The sequence below is a fragment of the Trifolium pratense genome, linkage group LG2 (genome assembly GCF_020283565.1).
Source record: "Trifolium pratense cultivar HEN17-A07 linkage group LG2, ARS_RC_1.1, whole genome shotgun sequence".
Taxonomy (NCBI): domain Eukaryota; kingdom Viridiplantae; phylum Streptophyta; class Magnoliopsida; order Fabales; family Fabaceae; genus Trifolium; species Trifolium pratense.
Window position 1 is genome coordinate 51,794,012 of NC_060060.1, and position 22,738 is coordinate 51,816,749.

The 22,738-nt window shown below is 32.0% G+C and overlaps 1 protein-coding gene and 1 non-coding gene across 3 annotated transcripts; both read right to left on the reverse strand.

The window, feature by feature from the left end:
• Positions 1-3,312: 3,312 nt before the first annotated feature.
• TRNAS-UGA lies at positions 3,313-3,394 on the reverse strand. Its single transcript has one exon. It is a non-coding gene; the product is annotated as a tRNA-Ser (tRNA).
• A 1,069-nt stretch (positions 3,395-4,463) lies between these two features.
• Positions 4,464-10,754, reverse strand: LOC123908594 (histidine kinase 3). 2 transcript variants are annotated; one of them, XM_045959277.1, is made up of 11 exons: positions 9,547-10,754; positions 8,793-9,074; positions 8,546-8,715; positions 7,943-8,155; positions 7,655-7,841; positions 7,510-7,561; positions 7,187-7,416; positions 6,977-7,075; positions 5,740-6,896; positions 5,047-5,339; positions 4,464-4,872 (listed from the first exon to the last, which is right to left on the reverse strand). In XM_045959277.1, the coding sequence occupies exons 1-10, from the start codon at positions 10,024-10,026 to the stop codon at positions 5,150-5,152; spliced, it is 3,060 nt and encodes a 1,019-aa protein (XP_045815233.1). In that variant the 5' UTR covers positions 10,027-10,754; the 3' UTR covers positions 4,464-4,872; positions 5,047-5,149. The 2 variants fall into 2 exon arrangements, with proteins under 2 accessions (XP_045815233.1, XP_045815232.1); XM_045959276.1 differs by having other exon boundaries at positions 7,510-7,841; positions 9,547-10,693.
• Positions 10,755-22,738: the final 11,984 nt, after the last annotated feature.

Sequence of the window (22,738 nt, forward strand, 5' to 3'; positions counted from 1 at the left end):
CGATCAACTAATAACCACACACGACTAAAACCTAGATTGAATCTTGACCCTCTGGTGACAATTAAGTAGTGATATGTGATTCACATTAGGTATCTATCAATTGCATAACTATTTTGGATTTTGAGTTTCATACAGGTCACCTATATAAAACGGGTATTCCACTCAGTGAAAGCAATGTTTTTCCGTTCAATTAAAGCTTTAGGCTCTCCTAATATAAGGCATGTCAATTTGATATTTAAATGGAGATCCTCATGAGAATTGTCTGGTTTGGCAACCTGAAGACGGGCAACGTTTCCCGTGGGAATGGGGGAGAAAGTCCTCTCGAAAGATGTTTGAGGATGAGGATGAAATTTTATCCTCCGCCCTGTGGAGACTCCGTCCCCAAATACTTTATTAAAATAATACATATTCATATACTTTATATATTATATTTATTTAGATGTTCACACAATATCTATACTATATATTTTGGTGTGGACTTTTCATAATACCGACAATACCCTTGATTTTTTTTTAGTAGCAACAAAAATCTTTTATTAACAAACTCACCGTAATATAAGTCACATTTTTTTTAGCAGCAAACATTTTTATTAACAAATTCACCATAACATAAGACATATATTTTGTTTTTTGGACATATGTTAGACACATGCAGGCGCGGAACCCGCTAGTGTATATAAATTTGTTAACATGAGATATTTATTATTGTCACAAGACTCACATTAAAGTCTTCGATTTTGTATTTGTATTATGAATAAAACTTTATTTTTCTTCTGCAATTAGTTTTATTTAAAAGGCTTAACTACACATTTGGTCCCTTACGTTTATTTTAGGTTTCAATTTGGTCCCTTACGTTTAAAAAGTATCAATTTGGTCCCTTACGTTTATTTTAGGTTTCAAGTTAGTTTTTTCCGTTAGTTTTGTCACTAACACCGTTTGAACAGTACACGTGTCAGCGTGTACAAGTGCCACGTGTCTGTCCACATATGCAAATTGACTGCCACATGTGACAAAATTGACGGAATGAGTAACTTGAAACCTAAAATAAATGTAAGGGACCAAATTGATACTTTTTAAACGTAAGGAACCAAATTGAATCCTAAAATAAACATAAGGGACAAATGTGTAGTTAAGCCTATTTAAAATAATAAAAACTTGATATTTTTTATGCTGATGGATCTCTGTGGGAACTACAGGGCTCCGCGAGGATATGGATTGAGGAATAATAATCCCCGAAGCGGAGAATGAAGATGGAGAACATTTTAGATGACGGAGAATGATGTGGTAAAGTACTCCCCACTCAATATATGCTTCGTTGACATCCCTACCTACAACAACCGTTAACTGAAGTGTTAGAGTCCTTGTAAATGCACAATACCTCTTTCGATGAGCTACTTCCATCCATCATCCAAATCTCGATCCCTAGTTGTCGTCTCTTTTACATAACCTTCGATGAATGGAAAAAGAGGAAAAAAACATTACGGTTACAAAAACCATAGTGATGAAGAGCATCGTCGACAAGTTCCTCCATTGAAGTATGGAGTGTTCTTGCTAGGGTTATTTTATGAGTATCATGCTAACATGATGCATGTTAGGTATTAATATTAGATATTTGGTGAATATAAAATGTATCCTCAATATGGTTAACCTCCATCTATTTATACCCTAAGTGTTTTAGGGAGTGGTTGAGGAGAAATCGGAAGTAGTGGAGTACGTGTTGCTAGCTCGTGGTATTCGCTCAATCCTACCTGCCCAGTCAACCACATGCGGCTAGCTCACCACGTGGTACTAGCCCAATGCTACTAGCTCTGGCATACTAGCCACTCGCCATGTGGTACTAGCCCATGGTCATCTTGATTAGGTCTTCTTTCTCTGACGGGCTGACTTATTCATTGGGCCGCGTCTAATATGGCCTAAACAACCTTTGGTTGGGCCAGAGAATATTACGACGATACAGGGAGTGATGCTAATTTTTTCCTTTTATGCATAACCCGCTTATGCAAGATTCCTCATAAACAATGGTAGAAAATGGCTTGAGGATCTCTTTGTATTGATCTAGCAAACGACCAAAGATGCCCAACGAGCAGAACCATCGTTTCACTAGGATTGAGGGGAAACAAAATTAGATCTAGACAATCATTGCATCTCATCTAAAGTCACAAAGTGTTGTGCAAGAGTGACGCGACATGTTCAGAAAAAAAAAAGTTTGATTTGTGTGTCACTTGTGTGAAAATTTGTATGCCGCAATCGCCACAACCACATTGACCGTGGCAAAAAGTCAACCTAAGAAAATAGGAACTTTAATTTCGAAACTAACTAGATCGCCTATCAAACAAGTGTGCCATTCCCATCGTCGCGATGAGATGATTCTTACTCGTGTTTGCATGGGGAAATTTGGAAATGCAACCTCTCTTGGTACATCTTGTTTGAAATAGCTAATTATAAAATTTCCTTAATTATGTATAAGAAGATTGTTTACGTAAGGCTTCCTTGAAATATATTTGCGGTCATCCGAAGAAAATCTAATGTATTATTAAAAACGAATTTTAAATTTGATTTGAAGATTAAATTATCTCATTGAAATCAACTTATCCTAAAAAAAAATGTAATTAGTGTGTTGTTAAAAAACATTTTTGTTAAGATTATCCTCAAAATCACATATACAACTTTGGAAATGACATGTAAACATCCAACTCAGTAAATTCACCATCCGAAAAATCATAAAAAAACGCATTGAGAATTTGTTAGAAAAATTAACTATAATCTTTGAATAAAGATTACAGTTAATCTTTATTTGAGTTTATCTACCGGTATAAGTTTTGTGTGAGAGTTTAAATTATTTTTTTAAAATGGCTTATGATATAAACTTTCAATCTAATGGTGAATTTTATAAAATTTATATCGGTAAAATGTTATTGAGATGTGTAACATTTAATGTCAAACTAGTTGATGTCATTTGATCTTGACCCTAAGTAAATATCTATTATCATAAGCACTTGTTTTATAAGTTGTGAATGAAAATTGTTTTTCCAAATAGACCCTAAATAAGTAAAAGTTGTGCTTGTCATTTCTGAAAGACCAAGCTGAATTTTGTGGTTGTCTTTTTCATATATAAGTTGATTCGAAAGTTGTAGAAAGATAAGCATGTTATTTTAATTAATTTTGGTCTGATAAACTTTTTGTTATTTTATAATGGTGATAAAAATGTGCATGTCTCCAACTCCTTAATAATAAATAAACAATAAAACAGAAAAAACCAACAAGCAACTTCTACAATCGAAATAAGGAAAATAATTGTCAAAATTATAAAAACGTCGACAGCAGGGTTCGAACCTGCGCGGGCGAAGCCCAACAGATTTCAAGTCTGTCTCCTTAACCACTCGGACATATCGACTTCTTGTTGTTTATACTTCTAACGTTACATATATTCATTGCATATGCGTGGCACGTCAAAACAAAAACTATCTGACGATGAAGAAGAGTCATTGTCCAATTTGTCGGCAAACTTTGTTTTCCTTTAAATGCAAATTTTGGTGTCTGTTTATCTAAAATAAAATTTTGGTACCTTATTTCAAAATTTGGTTAAAATTAAAAATGACATTCCTATTACTCAAAAAATTGGTGATTTTTAACATAAGCGTGGTTTATAATTGCACTGTTACACGATCTGTGTGGGCTGCTGTGTTCAATTGGTTGGGAATTGGGATGTAACATTAATATAAGAGAGGAAGATTTGTGTCATTTAACTTCTTTAGGTAACATGTTAGTTCCATAAAGAGTTTTGAAAGTTAGACATTTGGTTTGGTTGGGGTGGCGGATGACATGACTAGCTCAACTGGACCGATTAACCTAGTTGAGCTAGGGGTTAAGAAGTTTAAGGTCTAAGCTTTAAGTTCTGATAACTAACCTAACATTGTACTATATTACTGATAACTAATAATTTGTCATTAAAAAAAATGGTTTTTTTTTTCTTTAATGGAGTTGAGAATTGAACCTATGACCTTGAGTATACTACTCAAATCTTTCGCAACTAATTTGGTTAACAACATTTGGTTTGGTTAGCTACTACTTGGAGTATTTAGAAATTGATGAATAACATTTTATTTAGAGGGTGATGTTTAACGCGTCTATTTTGGTAGATAACATCATTGCAATTTCTTGGATTTGATAGTTAACACCTTGTAAAAAAATAAATGTTGAAAACAATACAAACTTTTAAGATACTGAACAATTTTATATCGTAAGATGTTTTTATAAAGTAAAAAGTGTTTTAGTGTTTCCTCTTTCTTTTTCTTTTAGGGCATAAAGAGGGCTGAAGCCCATGGGCCTTAGTGTTTTCTGAAAACTTTAACCTCAGTAACCTCATTAATTTAAATTTAAATAAACAAATAAATAAAAAGCAAATGAACTAAATCAAAAATAAAAAGCAAATGAAAATAAATCAAAAAGTGAAAAAGTACAAATGGGCCAAAAAAATTGTGGATCACTCAAATATTACAACTGTCATTTACATGTCTGAAAGCCAAAGGAAGCAAAGCTGGTAGGGCCAGTCATGAACTACCTTGATTATTGCAATTCACATGGACTATAGTGTATGTTTCACTTCATCACCTATTGTCACCAACAACCTAATTTCTTTCTCTAAATGGATTCAATCAATCTCAATATACATATAATCATATACATCAATACACATAATAAACTAAGGTTATTAGAGTAATGTATGTGAGTACTAATATTACATGTACAATATCATGAGACAAAATATTACTAATTCCCTCTCATTCACTTCCAATTTGCAGTTACCATGGAACAGAGTGAATTTAGATGACCTACAAGAATCAATGAGACTTTTTCTCCTATGTACATTTCCTGCCACAATAAAACACAACTATAAGAAACAGCTGAATTTTTAGGTTAATTGAATAACTAATGTATCTGATCTATAATATACACCACGTCCATCAAATATGCAAGTATTTATTATATAGATAAAATAAGTACTATTTATATATGCAATTTTCATAACTGTTGAAATGAACTTACTATGAACTGCAGAGATTTCTGAACCTATATATTCACATCTACGACCTAACGAGGACGCTGATCCTTCCATTGTTTGGTTTATAACAGCTTTTTATATTCTTTCTCAAGATGATTGGAAAAACTTTGAAACCTCTCTATAAAGTTGTTCTGCTTCAAATGGTTTTGAAACATATCCATCCATTCCATGCTTTAAACATTGCTCGTGCGTAGCCTGGATTACGTCTGCGGTCATAGCCAAAATCGGTAGATGAACAGACAATTCTTTGTCTCGAATTTTTTTTGTAGCTTCAAACCTGTTGGAAAATGGTTGTGTATAAGCTATCTTTGTTCTAATATAGAATGATATGTGTTATTTTATACATGGATTGTTTTCGGTGTAATTCGAAGAGTTTGCTAAGTTTTGCAAATGGATTCCCTGCACTTGAATAGTCACATACTCACGTGTTCACATGATCTCAGCCGTCCGATCTTTAATCAGACAGATTGTATAATTGTATTCCAACTTTACAAAATAGGTCCAAAAGACAAAGTCAGAATGTGAATCGTCTAATCAAGATCAAAACGTTCAAATTCACAAAAATGTGAATGTATGACTGCAGGTAATCCATTTTCATCCTAGAAAGAGTTTTTAATGATATTTCCGATTTCGAATTTAATTCCAGACAATAATTAGAAAGAATTTAAGATGCATACCCATCCATTTCAGGCATTTGAATATCCATAAAACACGCGTCAAACTCATGGGGTGGCGTCAGCATAGTGATGGCTTCGATTCCACTGCTTACGCAAACCACACCAGCTCCATATTTTTTTAAAGCGCCAGCAGCTACCGTACGATTCACACTATTATCATCTACAATAAGAATCTTTCGCCCAGAGAGAAGATGGTTGAGAGACAAAGCTTGATGTTCTCCGTTTCGAGGATTCCCTTTGTTCCCAACACCCATTGCTCTTTGTAGTGAAGCAGCTAGCATACTTGCTCTCAAAGGTTTTGTGACGACCGTTGGATTATAAACACACGATGTCGCAGAACTAGCTTTAAAAGAACTACTAGAATTAACAAGAATGAATAGTTTTGGAGGAATTCCTTTATCAACTTCAGCAATTTTCCTAATGTTATTCACAAAGTGTGATGACATGGTTGAGTCTCTTTCCCAAACCTCTTGTTCAATCAGGACCATATTGATAGCTACATTCCCATCGGTTACGGCGGACAAACCTTGTTTCAAATCTGAAACTATTTCGACTTGAACGCCGAGCCTTTGGATGTGATATCTTGACACTTCAGCTCGAACAGGTCTCGGATCAATAACTAGTGCAGCCATACCAAGAAACTCTGAGGATGCAGGATGAGGTTGGTTGTTGATTTGCTGAGTCTTATTCAACTCATTTGAATTAGGACATGCATTGGTGAAAACAGCAGTAAATGTGAAAGTGCTTCCAATCTTCGGTTCACTCACAAATCCGATTTCTCCATTCATAAGGCCAACCAAACACTTGCTAATGCTTAAACCAATACCGGTTCCCCCGTGTTTTCTTGAGATAGATGGACCTACCTGCATGAACGGAGTGAATATTTTCGGCTGAGACTCTAGAGGAATACCGTCGCCTGTATCCTCAACCGATACAATCAAATTGATGAAATCGTTGGAGGAGGATGAGAAAGAACCAAGAGGTCCTTCATGACTAAAAGCTTGGAATCCTTCCCAGCTCCGGCGAGCATCAGCAATTGGGAAACCACTCAACGTATCTTTTGTATCTTTTGAAGTGGATTCCCTCTCAACTTCTATTGAATGGAAAACCTCTTCAACAAGATAGATAGTGACGAAGATATGCCCTTTGTCGGTGAACTGCAACACAACTTCGTAATTCAGTATACAAAATGAATGAGTTTAAAGAGGGTTAATAGGACTTAATGCTGTTATCTTACCTTAATTGAGTTACCCATGAGATTCGTAATTATTTGTCGAAACCGTCCTGGATCACCTATAAGCTGTCGAGGAACCTGATCCGAGACGTAAACTGCTAACTTTGCTCCCAAAAAAAAAAAACATGAAAAGCCTATTAAGTTATGATTCTGGACATTTCAACATGGCAATAGAAGTACATCGGAAAAATAGACAAATATATTTTATTTTACCTCTACTCCTTTTCCTTGAGATTTCTCAGAAAATAGTGATAACACATCATCCATAATTGCTCGTATATCGAACAGCACAGCCTCAAGCTCTAGTTTACCAGATTCAATCTTTGCCTGGTCCAAGACTTCATTTATAATTGACACTAGAGCTTTTCCACTGCCTTGCGCCGTTCTGACATATTCTTGTTGTGTTACATCTAGATCAGTGTCCATTAGCATATTCATCATCCCTGAAAATCCAATTTAAGAGCACGGTCATGGACGAAAAAGCTGTGGGTATACTTCGGATATATTATGTAATAGAAAGTGAGTTTTCAACTCACCTAAAACACCATTCATTGGAGTTCTGATCTCGTGCGAAACAGTAGCAAGGAACTGCAGTGTTGATAATTGATTCAGCTTATATGATTGGTTTAACTGAAGCTTGAATAAATAAAAACTTAAAAGTGACAGCAAAAAATCACATACTTGGGATTTAGCAACATCAGCTGCCTCGGCTCGTCTCTTAAGTTCAATCATCTTGAGGTAATCATCTTCTACATTAGCAATTCGATTCACAGTTACGTGAAATATATGTCCAACAAGGAGTGCAATAACAAGAATTCCGATCGATGTACCCATTGCCATCCATGGCCATGGTGGTTTCTGTTTGAACCTGCATCAGCATCATAAAACTTAAAATATCATTACAGTTCAATCAATCAAACAACTAATAAATAATTGAAAGAAAAAAAAAATCTGCGGCATATCTTTTACCTGCAGTGCATCTCATGTTTCCTGAAAGGATCTCCAAAGTTAAGAAAGCTCACATGATAGAACTCATCACCTGATACATCAGAACCATACATAGGAATTGGTTGTGTGCGATTTGTTGTATCATACACATTAACGAGAACGGTTTGCTTGCTAGCAAGTTGCTGAAGCAATTTCTCCACTAATGACTCTATTTCAAACACTCCACCAAGATACCTGCATAGCAATTATTTAAAACATTAGAAAGCTTCTCAATAACATTAAGTAGTTTAAAGTTGTACTAAATTATTTACTTGAACTAGAAGTTAACTAGTTTAGATATGAAGCACTTAAAGCATAAACGCTAATCATATAAGTGTTTTATTTATAAGCTATATCTATACCAAAAGATAAAATAAAGTCAAACCATTTTCATATATGCTTTAAGCTATTTTCATAAGTCATCTACGATAGCTTATGAAAATACGCTGAAAACAAATTATATTCATGTCATAATTTGTTCCCATAAGCTCTCAAAAAACAATCTCACAAGTTCTTATGCAAGTAGATAAGCTCAAATAAGTGAATCTAGATAGACCATTAACAAATTCCAAAACGTATACACACCCATCAGTTGCTTGAATCCTTTCATTTGGGGTAGCATTTGATGGAAGATCTCTCTTATAAACAGCAAATGTGAGGATAACCCCTAAACGATTTGTTTTCAACAACCTGAAAGGAGCGGTTAAAACCCCTTTGCCTGATTCTCTTGCACGCAACACATTTTCACGGTCTTCCTGTTGATGAACAAGTTAACAACAGCAAAGACAAAGTATAAACTATAACTCCACATTTAATCTCACAAGAAAATTACCTTCCCAGAAAGCACGTCGATAGATATGACGTGTGAAATTGTATCCTGTGCAAAGATAACAGGAGCATATTCTTCATGAATAGGGGATGGTTCCAATGCATCTGCGACATAATCATCCTCATGAACCGGATTCTGTTCCAAAGTATCCATCCTCTTAATACTCCACCCTTGTTGCTTCTCAAATTGTTCCCTTTCGGATTGAAGCACTCTTACAGCATATGCAACGCCACTTGTAAGTGGCCTCTCAAAAGCAGTTCTTTCTGTATACTTTGCAAAAGTTTTCTGCATATCCAAAGATGTTTTGTTCATTTGTTAACATCACACTACCGATATCGGATTCAGAGAAAAAAAATATACAATCACTGCATTTCTATTCAAAAACAAAAATTCAGATTGTAATGAAGACTTAAAAATTGAAAATCAGAACGAAAGATAAAGCTACTACATACTCCCTCTGGTCCTAAATATAAGAAACAAGTTACTTTTTAGATTCATTGAACAACTAATGTATCTGACTTATAATATAGACTAGATACAATATATGGTTAATGAGCTCCAATTAAGGACAAATTATTTGGGAGAACCCGAGTTCAAATCCTCACCAGAACAATATATGGTCAGACTTTACTTACCCCTTGATTGAACACTAAATTACTAGACCTCCTTTTTTAGGGTACAAGAGGATGAAGACAAAAAAATAGTACACAATTGAATAAGATCCTTAATTGCAATACAGTGAAGAGAAATTATGTACCTGATCAATGGCAGAAGGAGTTTTGGCATGATGAAAAGTTGAGATGAGAATAGACATAGCTTGAATATGATTCATACTAACATTAAACTGATCTTGTAACATCCTAGCTCTTTCATCACACATACTAGCTAAAGTCTCTTTCCTCTTCTCAGTAACTTGTAAATTCATAAAACAAAAGATCCACAAAGACACTATAAACCAAATCAAAACCCATGCCAACAACAATTTCCTCCACAAAACTCTCCTAACTCTCTTAGACCCAATACACTGATAATACTGTTGATGAATTTTACATGTACTTCCTAAGATCTTCTCCCACCATTTAAGCCACATCTTTCCACCATCTCCTGAAAATCCCATCTTTGTATTGTCCATACTAACGAACCAGTTGATATAAATTACAGATACAATCCAACAACATAGCACTAAAAGTAGATGCCCAACTTTTAGACCAAAACCAATTACATGTAACAAACTCATCCACAATAGTAACCAACACAAGAACTTAACTACAAATCCAAAGAATCTTCTTCACACACAAGTTGTGATGGAAGCTCAATAAATAAAGTAGTGATTAGTGAAGAAAAACCACCTTGTAATTCTTGAAAAAACAACTAAATTTTCAAGGTGAATAGAAAAAGAAACATGCTTGAATAAGATGCTATCTTATCCAAGCTTCAGAGTTTAGAACACTAACAACACTATAGAATATGAAATTCAAATTCACACACGCCTTTAAAAGAATCAAAGAATCATTAAGAGTTTCTAATTCCAAACATAAAAATTGATACTTGTTGTTATCTTGTCAGCCACAAGTTACCACCAAACCAAGACGTGGAACAAAAAAGAAGGGCCAAAAAAAAACCTATAAAGATTCTTTTTTTTTTTAGAGCTACTAAATCACACACACAGTGAAGAAACCAACCAACCACTACCTTTGTAGTGTGTTTCTTAGCTGAGATTTCCAAAACCAAACAACAGAAACAAGGGAATGCGTGTTTTGTTGCAAAGGATGTGTTGTTTTGTTTTGAAATAAAGAAAGAAAGTGAAGGTTGAAAGACATAGAAGTTAGAAGCAAGAACTCATTGGAGAATTTGGAAAAGACAGATAATAGGAATATGATAGCAACAATGTTTTCTGGTATTGGCCATTATCTCTTTTCAACTATCCACTCAAAAATAAATAAATAAAATATAAAAAGAAAAAGATAAATAATATTTTAACAAAATGCTCATTGTTGATATAATAAAAAGTATATAATATAATAGTATTATTATTTTTTGTTTTGTTTTCACCACCTGTATTTGATCCACTGAATCGTCTAATCTGATTTAGAAGTCATTTCTGGCATCAAATGATTCTAGCCACATCTTGATCGCAGTTGCAGGGAATTGAACTATGATCTCGTACTAAATTCAGCGTCAATCATCACTGACCCAACTAATAATTGGTATAGTATTATTATTATAATATAGAAGAGAAGAGAACCAAAAAGGTTGGGTTCCACTTCCACTGAGTAGAGAAAACAGTGCTTTGTATTGCTTTGAAGTTGTGTTCACATATCCCTATCCATCCATCCATCCATCCGTGGCACTCACTAGACAAATCCTACACGCTAAGTGTATGTTTGGTTTCAATTCTGGAGCATCCAGAATTGATTCTGGACGTGTAGAATTGATTTTGACTTGTTTGGTTTCTCAAAAGTAGAATTGATTCTGCCTCCAGAATTGATTCTACTTGAAGCTAGAAATCGTAGCTTCTGATTCTAGAATTGATTTTTACACTCAAATTTTTTGTTCAACTCACTTTTTCATGAATATATCCAAACATAAACCACTTCAGCTTAAAATCAATTTTGGCCAGAATCAATTTTACAGAATCAATTCTGCCAAAATCAATTCTCTCCGCCGCAGAACCAAACACACGCTAAGTCGTTAACTCTGAGCCTTCATCAGTGTGGCTTTAGCTTGCATAGCTGTAATTTTTGTTGACAGAAATGCCACTGCATGGAACAAGAATTTCAACAATCAATGAGCATAAGCTTTTTTGTGTAGAATGGCATTAGATACCCTTTACTTTTCTTAAATTGCTATGAGACACATGGTCTATGACTCAAAGTAGGTAGGGAAATAATAATAGCATTGGCATTTTTTTTTCTTTTCATGCTTGGTGTTATTCTCTGAAGGTGTTAGTGTTACAATCTTCATTTTTCATTTTTACTTCTTTTTTTAGTTTTTTTTTCTATATCCTTTAAACTTGGCATTGTTGTGACAAGAAATGGTAAACATCAAGCAATGGACAAAATAGTTGAGTTTTAAATGTGTGCGGTTAATATCGTCTTGTATATAGATAAAATGTTGGATATATAAAATAGGTTTATATATCTAATGTTTTAAGAAAATTTTAAGTTGATATGTGACGTCTCTTTCTCTTATGCTTATGCAGTATTGACTCTCCTGACTTTCCAACAAGTGGTATTAGAGTTTTTGCTTCAATTCAAGCATAGGAGTACTTCATATGCTCTTTAGTTGCAACATTGTCCGATTATTCACGTCAAAAAAGAAAGGTGGTATTGTGAAGTGTTGTGTTGGAAAGGCAAACCACCTCTATTTTATAGTAACTTGATGCATGATACAACCACAATCATAAGTTTTGTTGCTCTTCGTCTCTCTGAATTACTCATATTAGAAAATACACTACCAGAAGATATCTCCCAAGATTTACACTATCGAAAGATATCTTCCGATAAGATTTGCACTACTAAAAAATATCTCCCAATAAAGCTCACAGAGTAATTCTAATAAATTTAGAAGGACAAAGAGCAATATCATCGTTTTTTTACTTGTGAAAAATTCAAATTATGAATCTATTTATTTATACAATTAAAATTACATAAATTGATTAGAACATTAGTATTAATCTCACATCAATGTCATATCATGATATTGTTAGAACATTTTGTGTTGGGGGACTGCTGCAAATACTCGAACAAGAAGATGATGATAAACGACATGATGAACATTGCACAAATTCCAAAGCGTGTGTATCACACTAAACTTTAGGTTCGATTTGCCCCCACCATAAACTGGATGCAAAAGGGTTAACCGGCGAATCCCCTTCAGGATACTTTGGAAACCTTGACATGGATTGCATACACATATCAAGCATATCGATCAATGATATTGTACGGAATAAAGTTTCTTACAATTCCTCTCGTGCACTGGAGAATTGAAGAAATATTTAGAAATATTTTTTAGACAGAATTCTAACTCATGGAAACATAATTTCTGTTATATGTTTCCTGCCTCCTAAGTGTCTCTATTTATAGAGAAACTTATGTCAAATGATGAAGGACACAATCTTTGAAAGGATTTCAAAAATGTAAATTTGAATTTCAAATTAACCATTACAACCTATCAAATATATTTTCGAAAATATCCAACAGAAATATACTACTAATTTCTCTTAAAGATAGAAGTTAGTAAATGGTTGTTTTAATAAAGAGGAGTGTTATTTAGTTACAATTTCATGAACGTATATTTCCTAATTCACAGCAATATTGGAAAAACTATTTCGACATATGCTGTGCTTATAATATTCATTGTCAATTGTTGCAGCTATTCTTCTACATTCATCGTACTTACCCGAATTCTGTCGCAAAACTATACAACTTACATCATTAACGAGATTATTCTAATGTTTAATTATTAATGGAGACAAAACTTGACACTTTATGGGGAGCTTCTTTGTGTTTTGTTGGAAAATTTCACCTTTTTGCCTATGTAAGGAAATATCGGTGTTTATTTTACCAAAAAATAAAAATAGATTTTTTTTTTAAACCATAAAGATGCTAGCTAAGGGCTAGGCATCCCAAAATATATAAATATATAATAACAAGTAGATATAAATGGAGGGGACAATATTTAACTCATGTTCATTGAAATGGTTTGACTCATGTTTCAATTTCTAATTATGAAATTTAATGAACCCATAAGTTGAACTGATATACTTAATAATACAGGACATTCATTCATAAGCCTAAACCAATATACATATATTTTATATGGTGTTATATAAATGGCTATTCATTACCATAATACTTTCGTGCACTAGAGGAAAAAAAAAACAGAAATGAATTTGAAATATTTTAGACATAATTTTATCTCGTGGAAACATGATTATCAGATGATGTCTTTTTTTACTTTAAAGTGTCTTTTGGTGAAGAGAAACAAATCTTGAAGAATTTCTATGATGAGTGTTGAGAACCAAGTAGTACAATGTATCAAACTAATAGTAGTATTTAACCATTTTACAACTGCCATAGATTCCGCTTCATTCGAGTTTTGAACTCCTAGTCCTACTAACTATGCTGCAAGAAGTGCCTATAAATCTAGAGATAACATACAATAAAAATAGAAAGAACTTGTTAGAATCAAAATACACAAATAGTAGGAAAAGAGAAAGAGGGTTGAAGTTTCAATAGAATACCAATAGTTTTTTATTACAAAAAGGTTACCGGAGAATATATAATAAAATCTAATGGACTTTAAACTAACAGGCCCAATAACATAGACTATTATTTTATTATCTAATACCTACTCTCAAACTCACGATGCATCAACAAGAAGCATTGTAAGTTTGTCAAACAAAATACGAAAAACAAACTAAATAACAAAAAATGTTTTTAAGGGACCATTTTATTTGATCTTTAAGGATAGTGCTTAAAGTTTATAGTATTTAGTGATCACCAAATTAAGCTAACGTTTTAGTAATCCAAACACACCAAATAATTAAGATCACCACAAATGAATATTGAAACTAAATCCTTTTTTTTTTCCCTTCAACCACCACCAAAACACCAAAACGTTAGCTTAATTTTGTCTACCAAATGATCTAAAGGTAACTCCACATTATTTTTATTTTTTTGAAGTGTAACATTAATTAAATAAACTATTATTTCTCTCTTTTCGGATAATCCAACATCAAACCACACACACAAGGTAAAAACCAAGACGACCTCTTTCGCAAATAAGTGAAAGCCACAAAATTGAATAGCACGATGGATTACATTGTTAGAAGAAAAAAAAACATAAGAAACCACCAACCAATTAAGAATAACAAACCAAATTACACCAAAAACTCTACAATCAAAGAACAAGTGAGTAGAATTCTCCTCAACCCCGCACCCTATGGACACAACAACAATTCAACATTAGGATACGACGCCTAGATAAAAGAAACTCCACACAAAAAGACAAAGCTTTCAGAAATAATGATTTATTTCACATAATTTCTTTGCAATTAGATGGATCCTCATGAACCGATGTGGTCAAAAAAAGACAAGGCTCTTTGACCGAATAGCTTTCAATGGGATCAAGAGCCCACCTCTATTTTTCATCAACATGAACATGTAAAACAACATTAGCCAACAAAAGTACATCACTCGTTAACTCCCTCCTTCTCACATGCAAAAAATCTCATGCGGCATGTGCTAGGCATGGCAACAGAACCCGTACCCACGGGTACCCGCCCGAACCCACCCCGAGTTTGACGGGGAAAAACCGATTTGACTGGGTTTGGGTTCGGGTTTGGGTTTTCCCCGATTTCAAAACATGGGGATGGGGCGGGTAACGGAGATATTGGCACCCACCCCGAACCCGTCCCCGAACCCGCCCGTTTATATAAAATTACTATATTTTGGAATATTGGTTTGTACCGGTACTATTTTATGGTTTTCATAATTTTGGTTTGATATTTTGGAATATCATTTCATTTGTATGTTTAATGCATTGAAATTTTGGTTTGTACTTTATTATTTGAAATTTTTTGTATTGTATGTATGTCAGCGTTTAGGAAAATTTTGGGTTCGGGTAAGATTCAACAGGGCAGAGCAAGGTTCGGGGATACCCGAACCCATTTGGGTATACCCGAACCCATTTGGGATGGGGATTGGGTTCAATTTTTCATCCCCGTCGGGTAATGGGCGGGGAACGGGTATTTATCAATGATTCGGGTATGGGGAACGGGGAAGGTAAAAACCGTACCCGCGGGTACCCATTGCCATGCCTAGGCATGTCTAACCTTCCCCTCCCACTATCCCACCCTAACTTGTCATTTCTAGACAACCCAAAGAAGAGTAATGTTATGATAACACACTTTTGTTACACAAAAGTGACACACTAGTATAGTATGAAAATAAATGTATAAAAAAAATTATATTATGGTGTCACTTTATATAACAAAAATGTGTTATCATAACATTACTCTTGAAAAAAAAAACTCCTTCCAATCACTTATCTTTTCAAACAACCATGGTTTCTAATCACCACCTGCTTCAATTATCATCAAACTATCACTCTACAACCCTAGTGGTTATTATGACAAATTAAACCACTCCAATGATTGTTGATAAAATATGTACCACTAGTACAAAAATGACAACATAGTATTGACAAAATACCTATTGAATCTAGGATAGTTACTACCTATAGGAAGGGTATTTTATTTTGTTAATCATTGTATTAGATTATGCTGCTCCGTACTATTTTATTTTGCATCACATTTTATTCGCAAACAAATCATAAACTACAATGTAGGAGCCAACTTTTTTAATTAAAAAAAGGAATATAGCATATGGAATTGGGTATAAATTAAATTAAATATGAGAGCTTGAAGGGCAAGATTGGTAGTGGAAAAACAAGTTACGGCAAAAGTGTTGTATTAGGTTGGGTCAGCATCTAAGTCTAAGTAAGCATAAAAATAGTAAATTAGAGATAAAGAGGTGACAAGGAAAAAGTGGCACTTTAATGTGGGACAAATGGGAGGTTCTTGGGGAAGAGTCGTGAACTTGTGAGGAAGTGATTTTTTGGATATCATAAATTCACATCCTTAAATATATTAATAATTAAAAAATATAATGGTTTGTATTTTAAACAAGAATATGACAATTTCATCAAATTGTTGACTCTTATGTACGTAAAACATTATTATTAGAATTTTAGAGGCCTATACTCAACCACAAAAGTTAGCTTGAGAGTTGATGTTTGCACTACACTTATAAAGGCTATCTTTGCCATATCTCTAGCCAATGTGGGACTTCTAACACACCCCCTCACGTCCAGAACTGAACAAGCTGGAACGTGGGATCAACAACAACGGGTGGCCCAAATATGGGAGGTCTCCATAACAAACAACAAATGGATCTAGGATAAGCTCTGATACCATATTAGAATTTTAGAGGCCTATACTCAACCACAAAAGCTAGCTTGAGAGTTGAAGTTTGCACTACACTTATAAAGGTTATCTTTGCCATATCTCTAGCCAATGTGGGACTTCTAACAATTATGTACAATGTTACCAACTTACCATGTTTTAGTTGCTCTTTTTCCAACAAGATCCCAAATGACATGACGATCTTGTGAATAGCGGTGTGTAATTAGGCATTGGTTGATACCATGTATAATTTATAAATTCATTTTGGAAAGAAAAAAAAATCCGATGTTTGATAACATTTTTCTCATGCACTTATTATAACTTATTTTTATTAGCTTATAATTTAATTTGATAATTTAATTCAATTATCTTATATCTTAAAGTTTATGGTTTTTTCATCTTTTCTTCTGATTATTCTCATCTTACTTAAAAAAATTAAATATTAATTAAACATATATTTTTCATTCATATTTATAAGTTAGTTCAACCTTTAATTTTATTAACCATTGGTGGAGCCAAGGCCCAGCAAGCCTGGGTAGTTGCCCGGGCCCTGACAAAAAACTTTGTAGTTTTAGGAGTTATTAGTTTAGGACAAAACGAAGATTTTTAGGAGTTAGTTCATATCAAAATTGAGATTTTTTATTAGATTATTTATATATTATGTCACATGTAATATTTTGCATAGACTCTATAATTTTTGTCTCTGCCACTTAATTCAAGCAACTAGCTCAAGGCAGAACCAACATAATTAGAGGATTAAAGCAGATTTTATTATAACATCTTATAAAATAAAAAATAATTACAACAAGCTTTATGAAAAATAAATAAAAAGTTAAATATTGTTAAGGCCAATGGTTTGACGTTAGTCTTAAGAATTTGTTGCGTCAATTTTACCGATTAAACTAAAATATACTTAAAATTTAAATGTCATATTTTATATTTATTATTAAATTGCATTTTTTTAGATATTTTTTAACCTAAACTTTTAGATCTAAAGTTCTTTCTTGAGTTGTTTGATCCTTGAATCAGCCTTGAACTAACTTATTTTCAATAAACTGACTTTTCAATTATAAAATTATAAATTCATCCATTATAAACTATTTGTTTTTTTTTAACAGAGTTTTTGACGTTCTATTTGGAGTTTTTGTAGTAGCTTAGGTCTTCTTCAATATTGCAAATTCAAATAATAAATGGAAAATGTTAAACAGTGTCTGTCGGAGTACTGTTTAATGAAGCAAATATAGTAATATGACATTGAATTTTGTGCAGTCAACGTTTTGAAAGTCTAAAAAATATTATTTTCAATTTAAAAAGTTCTTTTTTTGGTTTCCTTAACCAGTAACCCGATATACCGGTCAGGATAACCCATAATAAATTGAGTGAAAAGAAACCATTATAACATGAAAAATAATTATGGGTACCACCACACCACCTAATATGATACCTCACCCTTAGACATGGCCCTTCTTTTTGGTGTCGTCCTTCTAACAATACCACGTAAGCTCACTCAGTTATGTCTTTGTTTGTTGTACCATGTTCTTTCTACATTCATGTGTGTAAGTGTAACTTCTTCCTTCATAATGGTTTTCTTTTATGGAGAATGTTAACTTGTGCCCTTAAGGGCACATGTTAAGAAGATAAATGTGGAAAAAATTTATTGAACTTGTGGTGTATTCAATTATCTAAAAATTAAATTCTTTGTATCATTAAATACTATATTTCTATTTTAGGTAGCTTAACATGTGCCCTTAGGGCACAAGTTAACATGACCCTTCTTTTATTTGTGCGACATCTCCTTAGTTGGGCTTATCACATTACATGATTGGACAGACACTCCACAGAGATAGATGTGTTAGCAAATGAAATGACCAATATTAAAAGCTAAAGAGAATGCAGATTTTATGTCTAGCTAAAGCTAGGTAGATCGATCCTACAAGGTTTTAAAGGAATCATATAGAATTTAATGCAGTAACTATGTAACTGTGTAATGTAAATGTGTTCATGCAGTAATAATATCGGTCGTCTAATTTAAATTAGTGGTTAAGATCAATTCATGATAATTTACTCTTAAAAGTTAGACTGAAAAATTGTCTTATAAATTACTGCAGCAAATCTAGATCCGTAAAGACAGTTTGGAGTTAAAATTTTCTAATCAACATATATAAAGAAAAAATCTCGCTTTAAGGGGTTTTTTAACTACTTACTTAATAATTTGAGGATATTTATCCAACAATAAAATAAAAACAACATATATATGTAAAGTAAAAGTTAGTTAAAAATTAGTTGTAGTTAAATACCAGCTCACTATAACGTCATTGTAAATGTTTAGAGGACAATATTTGATCCAAAAACATGTTTAGAGAATATTCTTTTTTTTTTTAATATAAAATGAGTATTTTCCTGTCAATTTATTTGGGTTTTGAATATTATTATAAGTTTGGGTAAATAGGGTTTTACCCCCCTGCAAAATAAGCCAATTTTGCATTACCCCCTGCAAAAAAAAAAAACTTGGGATTACCCCCCTGCAATATTAAGATTCTCTCTTTTTACCCCCTGCTTGACAACTTGGCATAGAATCTTTATTTTTTATGAGGTGGCATGCATATGTGGCATTTAATTTTTTTTTTAATTTGCACATGTCATTTTTATTATTAAATAAACTAAAAATTAAAAAAATAATAATAAATTATTTTCTAATTTCCCCTTCATCCCTACCACGATAACTTTCATCATTCAACAAGAACAACAACATCAACACCACCAAGAACAACAACAACATCAACAAAATCATCAACACCACCAAGAACAACAATTCAAAAAGAACCCAATTTTTTTTCTTCCAAAAATCAATCTCGGTAAACCCAGAAACATAATCATAAATTTCTTTTGTTCTTCTATTCTTCATCCCTTTGCAACAACCCAATTTCTTCCTAACCCAAAAACATAATTCTTCTTCCCAATTCTTCATCCCATCAATTCAATCCCTAACCCATAAATTCAAAAACTCAGTTTCTGCCTTTATAGGAAATCCGGTTCCTAGTTCCTGCCTTTGTTCTTCATCAATCATTTGTTTCGACGAATTCGGCGGAGTGATTCGGCGGATTTCTAGGTTTTATTTTAGAGAAAAATGATTCTGGGATTCTGAGTTTGTGTTAGAGAAAAAATAATTTTGAGTTTTGAGAAGAAGAATGAGAAGGAGAAAGATTTGTGTTATGTTACAGGAAAAGATTGTGAGTTTTTTTTTTTTGCTTTTTTTTTTTTTTTTGCGTTAGAAACAATGGATTAACATATCTTTTTGAATTAACATATTTTATTTTTAATAATTTTTTTTGACACAATATTTTTTATTTTTCTAAAAACTAATTAAGTGGAATTTTTTAAATATTTGTCACCAATTTATTTAATAATAAAAATGACATGTGCAAATTAAAAAAATAAAAATGAAAAAAATGCCACATATGCATGTCACCTCATAAAAAATAAAGATTCTATGTCAAGTTGTCAAGTAGGGGGTAAAAAGAGAGAATCTTCATATTGCAGGGGGGTAATCCCAAGTTTTTTTTTTTGCAGGGGTAATGCAAAATTAGCTTATTTTGCAGGGGGTAAAACTCTATTTACACTATAAGTTTTGATATTTCATACTAAAATTTGTTTTACTTTTTCACCAAAAAAAAAAAATTATTAATTTCATGATAGTCACGTTAAAAATATTCGTTAATTAATTTATTTATTCTAAAAGTGAGACTATACATCTTACATTAAATAAAGTATTTCAAAAAGTGTGCCAATAGTGATCTCTTTTAATAATAAATAAATACTCCCTCCTGTAACCAAAAATAAATAAAAAATACTTCCTCAATCTTTTTTATAAGGAATACATTGAAAAAATTATACAAACCAAGAAAACACATTTTACATAGTTATTTTCATTTAATACTCTTATAAATTTAAATATATTCCATGTATACCCTTATTTAATTACTCTTAATTCAAGTAACTTACTTATTTTTAATATTCTCTCATAATAAATAAGAGCATAATAAGTGAAATTAAACATTAAAAATATTTAAAAATTGGTCAAAGTTTCTTATAAAAATGACCAAATTTTTTCTCAAAGTAAAAATTTGAATATAAAATAATTTATGTTTGATTTTTCCGAGTTTAAAAAAAATGAAGCTAAAAATCAAATATACAAGTAAAAGTTTCAAATACAAGCTTTATATAAAAATAAATTATTGAGACAAAATTAATTTTACTCGAAAACATCAAATTATGTTAAACTCAACTATGCGGCAAAAGTATACACAGTGTGAATATGTTTTATCTTATTACATGATGAGTCAATTTATTAACTCCGGTTCTATATAGATAACTAGGGGTAAACCCGTGCGTTGCACGGGTTCGATTAACTATATAATTAAAATATTTTTATAAATAAAAAATAATAATTGTTATAAATATAATAATATTATATAGTTAAATGATAGATATTAAAATAGCATATTTAACTCATCTTCGATGTATTATTGGTCATAAAAGAATAAGAAAATATGAGACATAAGAGCAATTTAAAGTTCGCTTATAGATATGTCGTAAAATAAATTATAACCTTTAACTTCTAAACTTTTGCATAGGTCATATACATTCAAATTATTTCTAATGTAGTTGAGACATACATTTTTTTTTTTTTACAAAACATATCAAATCCATGGTTTAAATAGAAGGAAAACTTCCGATCAAATGGACGTGCTCCACAATCATCACACTGCAATGACCACATTTATTGCATAAAGCAATCTTTAAACTTCAGTCCTTAAAAAGATGAAAAATGGATATTGAAAATAGAATAACATTCATATATATAGACATAATAATTTGCTAAAATATCTATACATAGAAAACATACAAAATAATTTAAATACAAAAAATGAGAGAGCATGACTAAACAAAAAGTATGTGATACATGTGAATAGATATTAGTTATATAAGGATCATGGTTACATTGAGAAGCATTCCAACAGTCATAAGATTTAATTGTAATGAGTGTTTAGTTATCATTGCATTATATTTTTACAAATTAACTATGCAAATGTTAATTTATAGCATAAGAAATTAGATCTCTTTATGCAAAAACCACAATAACACATGAAGTTTAATTCTTTTCATTTTAGTGTGCTGTTTCTTTTGCAGATAATCAAAAGTCACACTATTAATTGGTGTTTCAAATTATTTGCAATTAAGCATAAAATAAATCTCATAACTGATTTCAATTATTTTTTCTTCTATGGACCAATAATAAACATGTTATTGTTCTCATATTTATCAATTCTCTTTTCTAAAAAGTCCGGTATCAAATATAAAATTATATTCATAGTTATACAATAACTTTAGTAAAATTGCATATTATTAAAAAAAAATCTCTAAGGAAGATTTTTTTATTTTATTTTTTATCAGAAATTTTTTTAGTAAAGTTGGACGCAAAAATAATATGGCGCAATTCAGTTTTTTCTCAATTACATTATATACTATCATTTATCATTATTGATATATTCTCTAAACCATAACCGAGATATAAATTTGTAGGTCTTATAATATTAGTTGGTCACTTTTAATTAAATTTTTCATTTTTCATTATTGATATATTCTTTTGTAAGAAATTCTCTTAGAGGTGCCACATCATCACAAAGAAGGCCTAAAAACAATTCAAGCTTCCTTTTAATAGTAAAAGATGTTATGTCAATTTTCAAGATATAATTTGGCCGATCAATATAATAGATATCCAACCATAAAAAATATGGATTAACATATATGAAGAATATGAAATACAAAATGGATAAATAATAAAAGGGTGAAACTGAATATACAATAGATGATAAAATATTCTTATATGAGTGACTATTTGTTTTACAAATTTCTCGTAAGGATGCATGAAAATCAATAGATACTTTAGTCAATATTCTGCCATAGAAATCAATAAATT

What these genes read in the sequence shown, in the direction of transcription:
- LOC123908594 (XM_045959276.1), bottom strand. Translation starts at nt 10,026, where the DNA reads ATGAGTTTGTTACATGTAATTGGTTTTGGTCTAAAAGTTGGGCATCTA. An exon ending in TCGACGTGCTTTCTGGGAAG is followed by an intron (nt 8,716 to 8,792) that starts GTAATTTTCTTG and finishes GTTCATCAACAG; the next exon opens with GAAGACCGTGAAAATGTGTT. An exon ending in TCATGGGTAACTCAATTAAG is followed by an intron (nt 6,897 to 6,976) that starts GTAAGATAACAG and finishes GTTGTGTTGCAG; the next exon opens with TTCACCGACAAAGGGCATAT.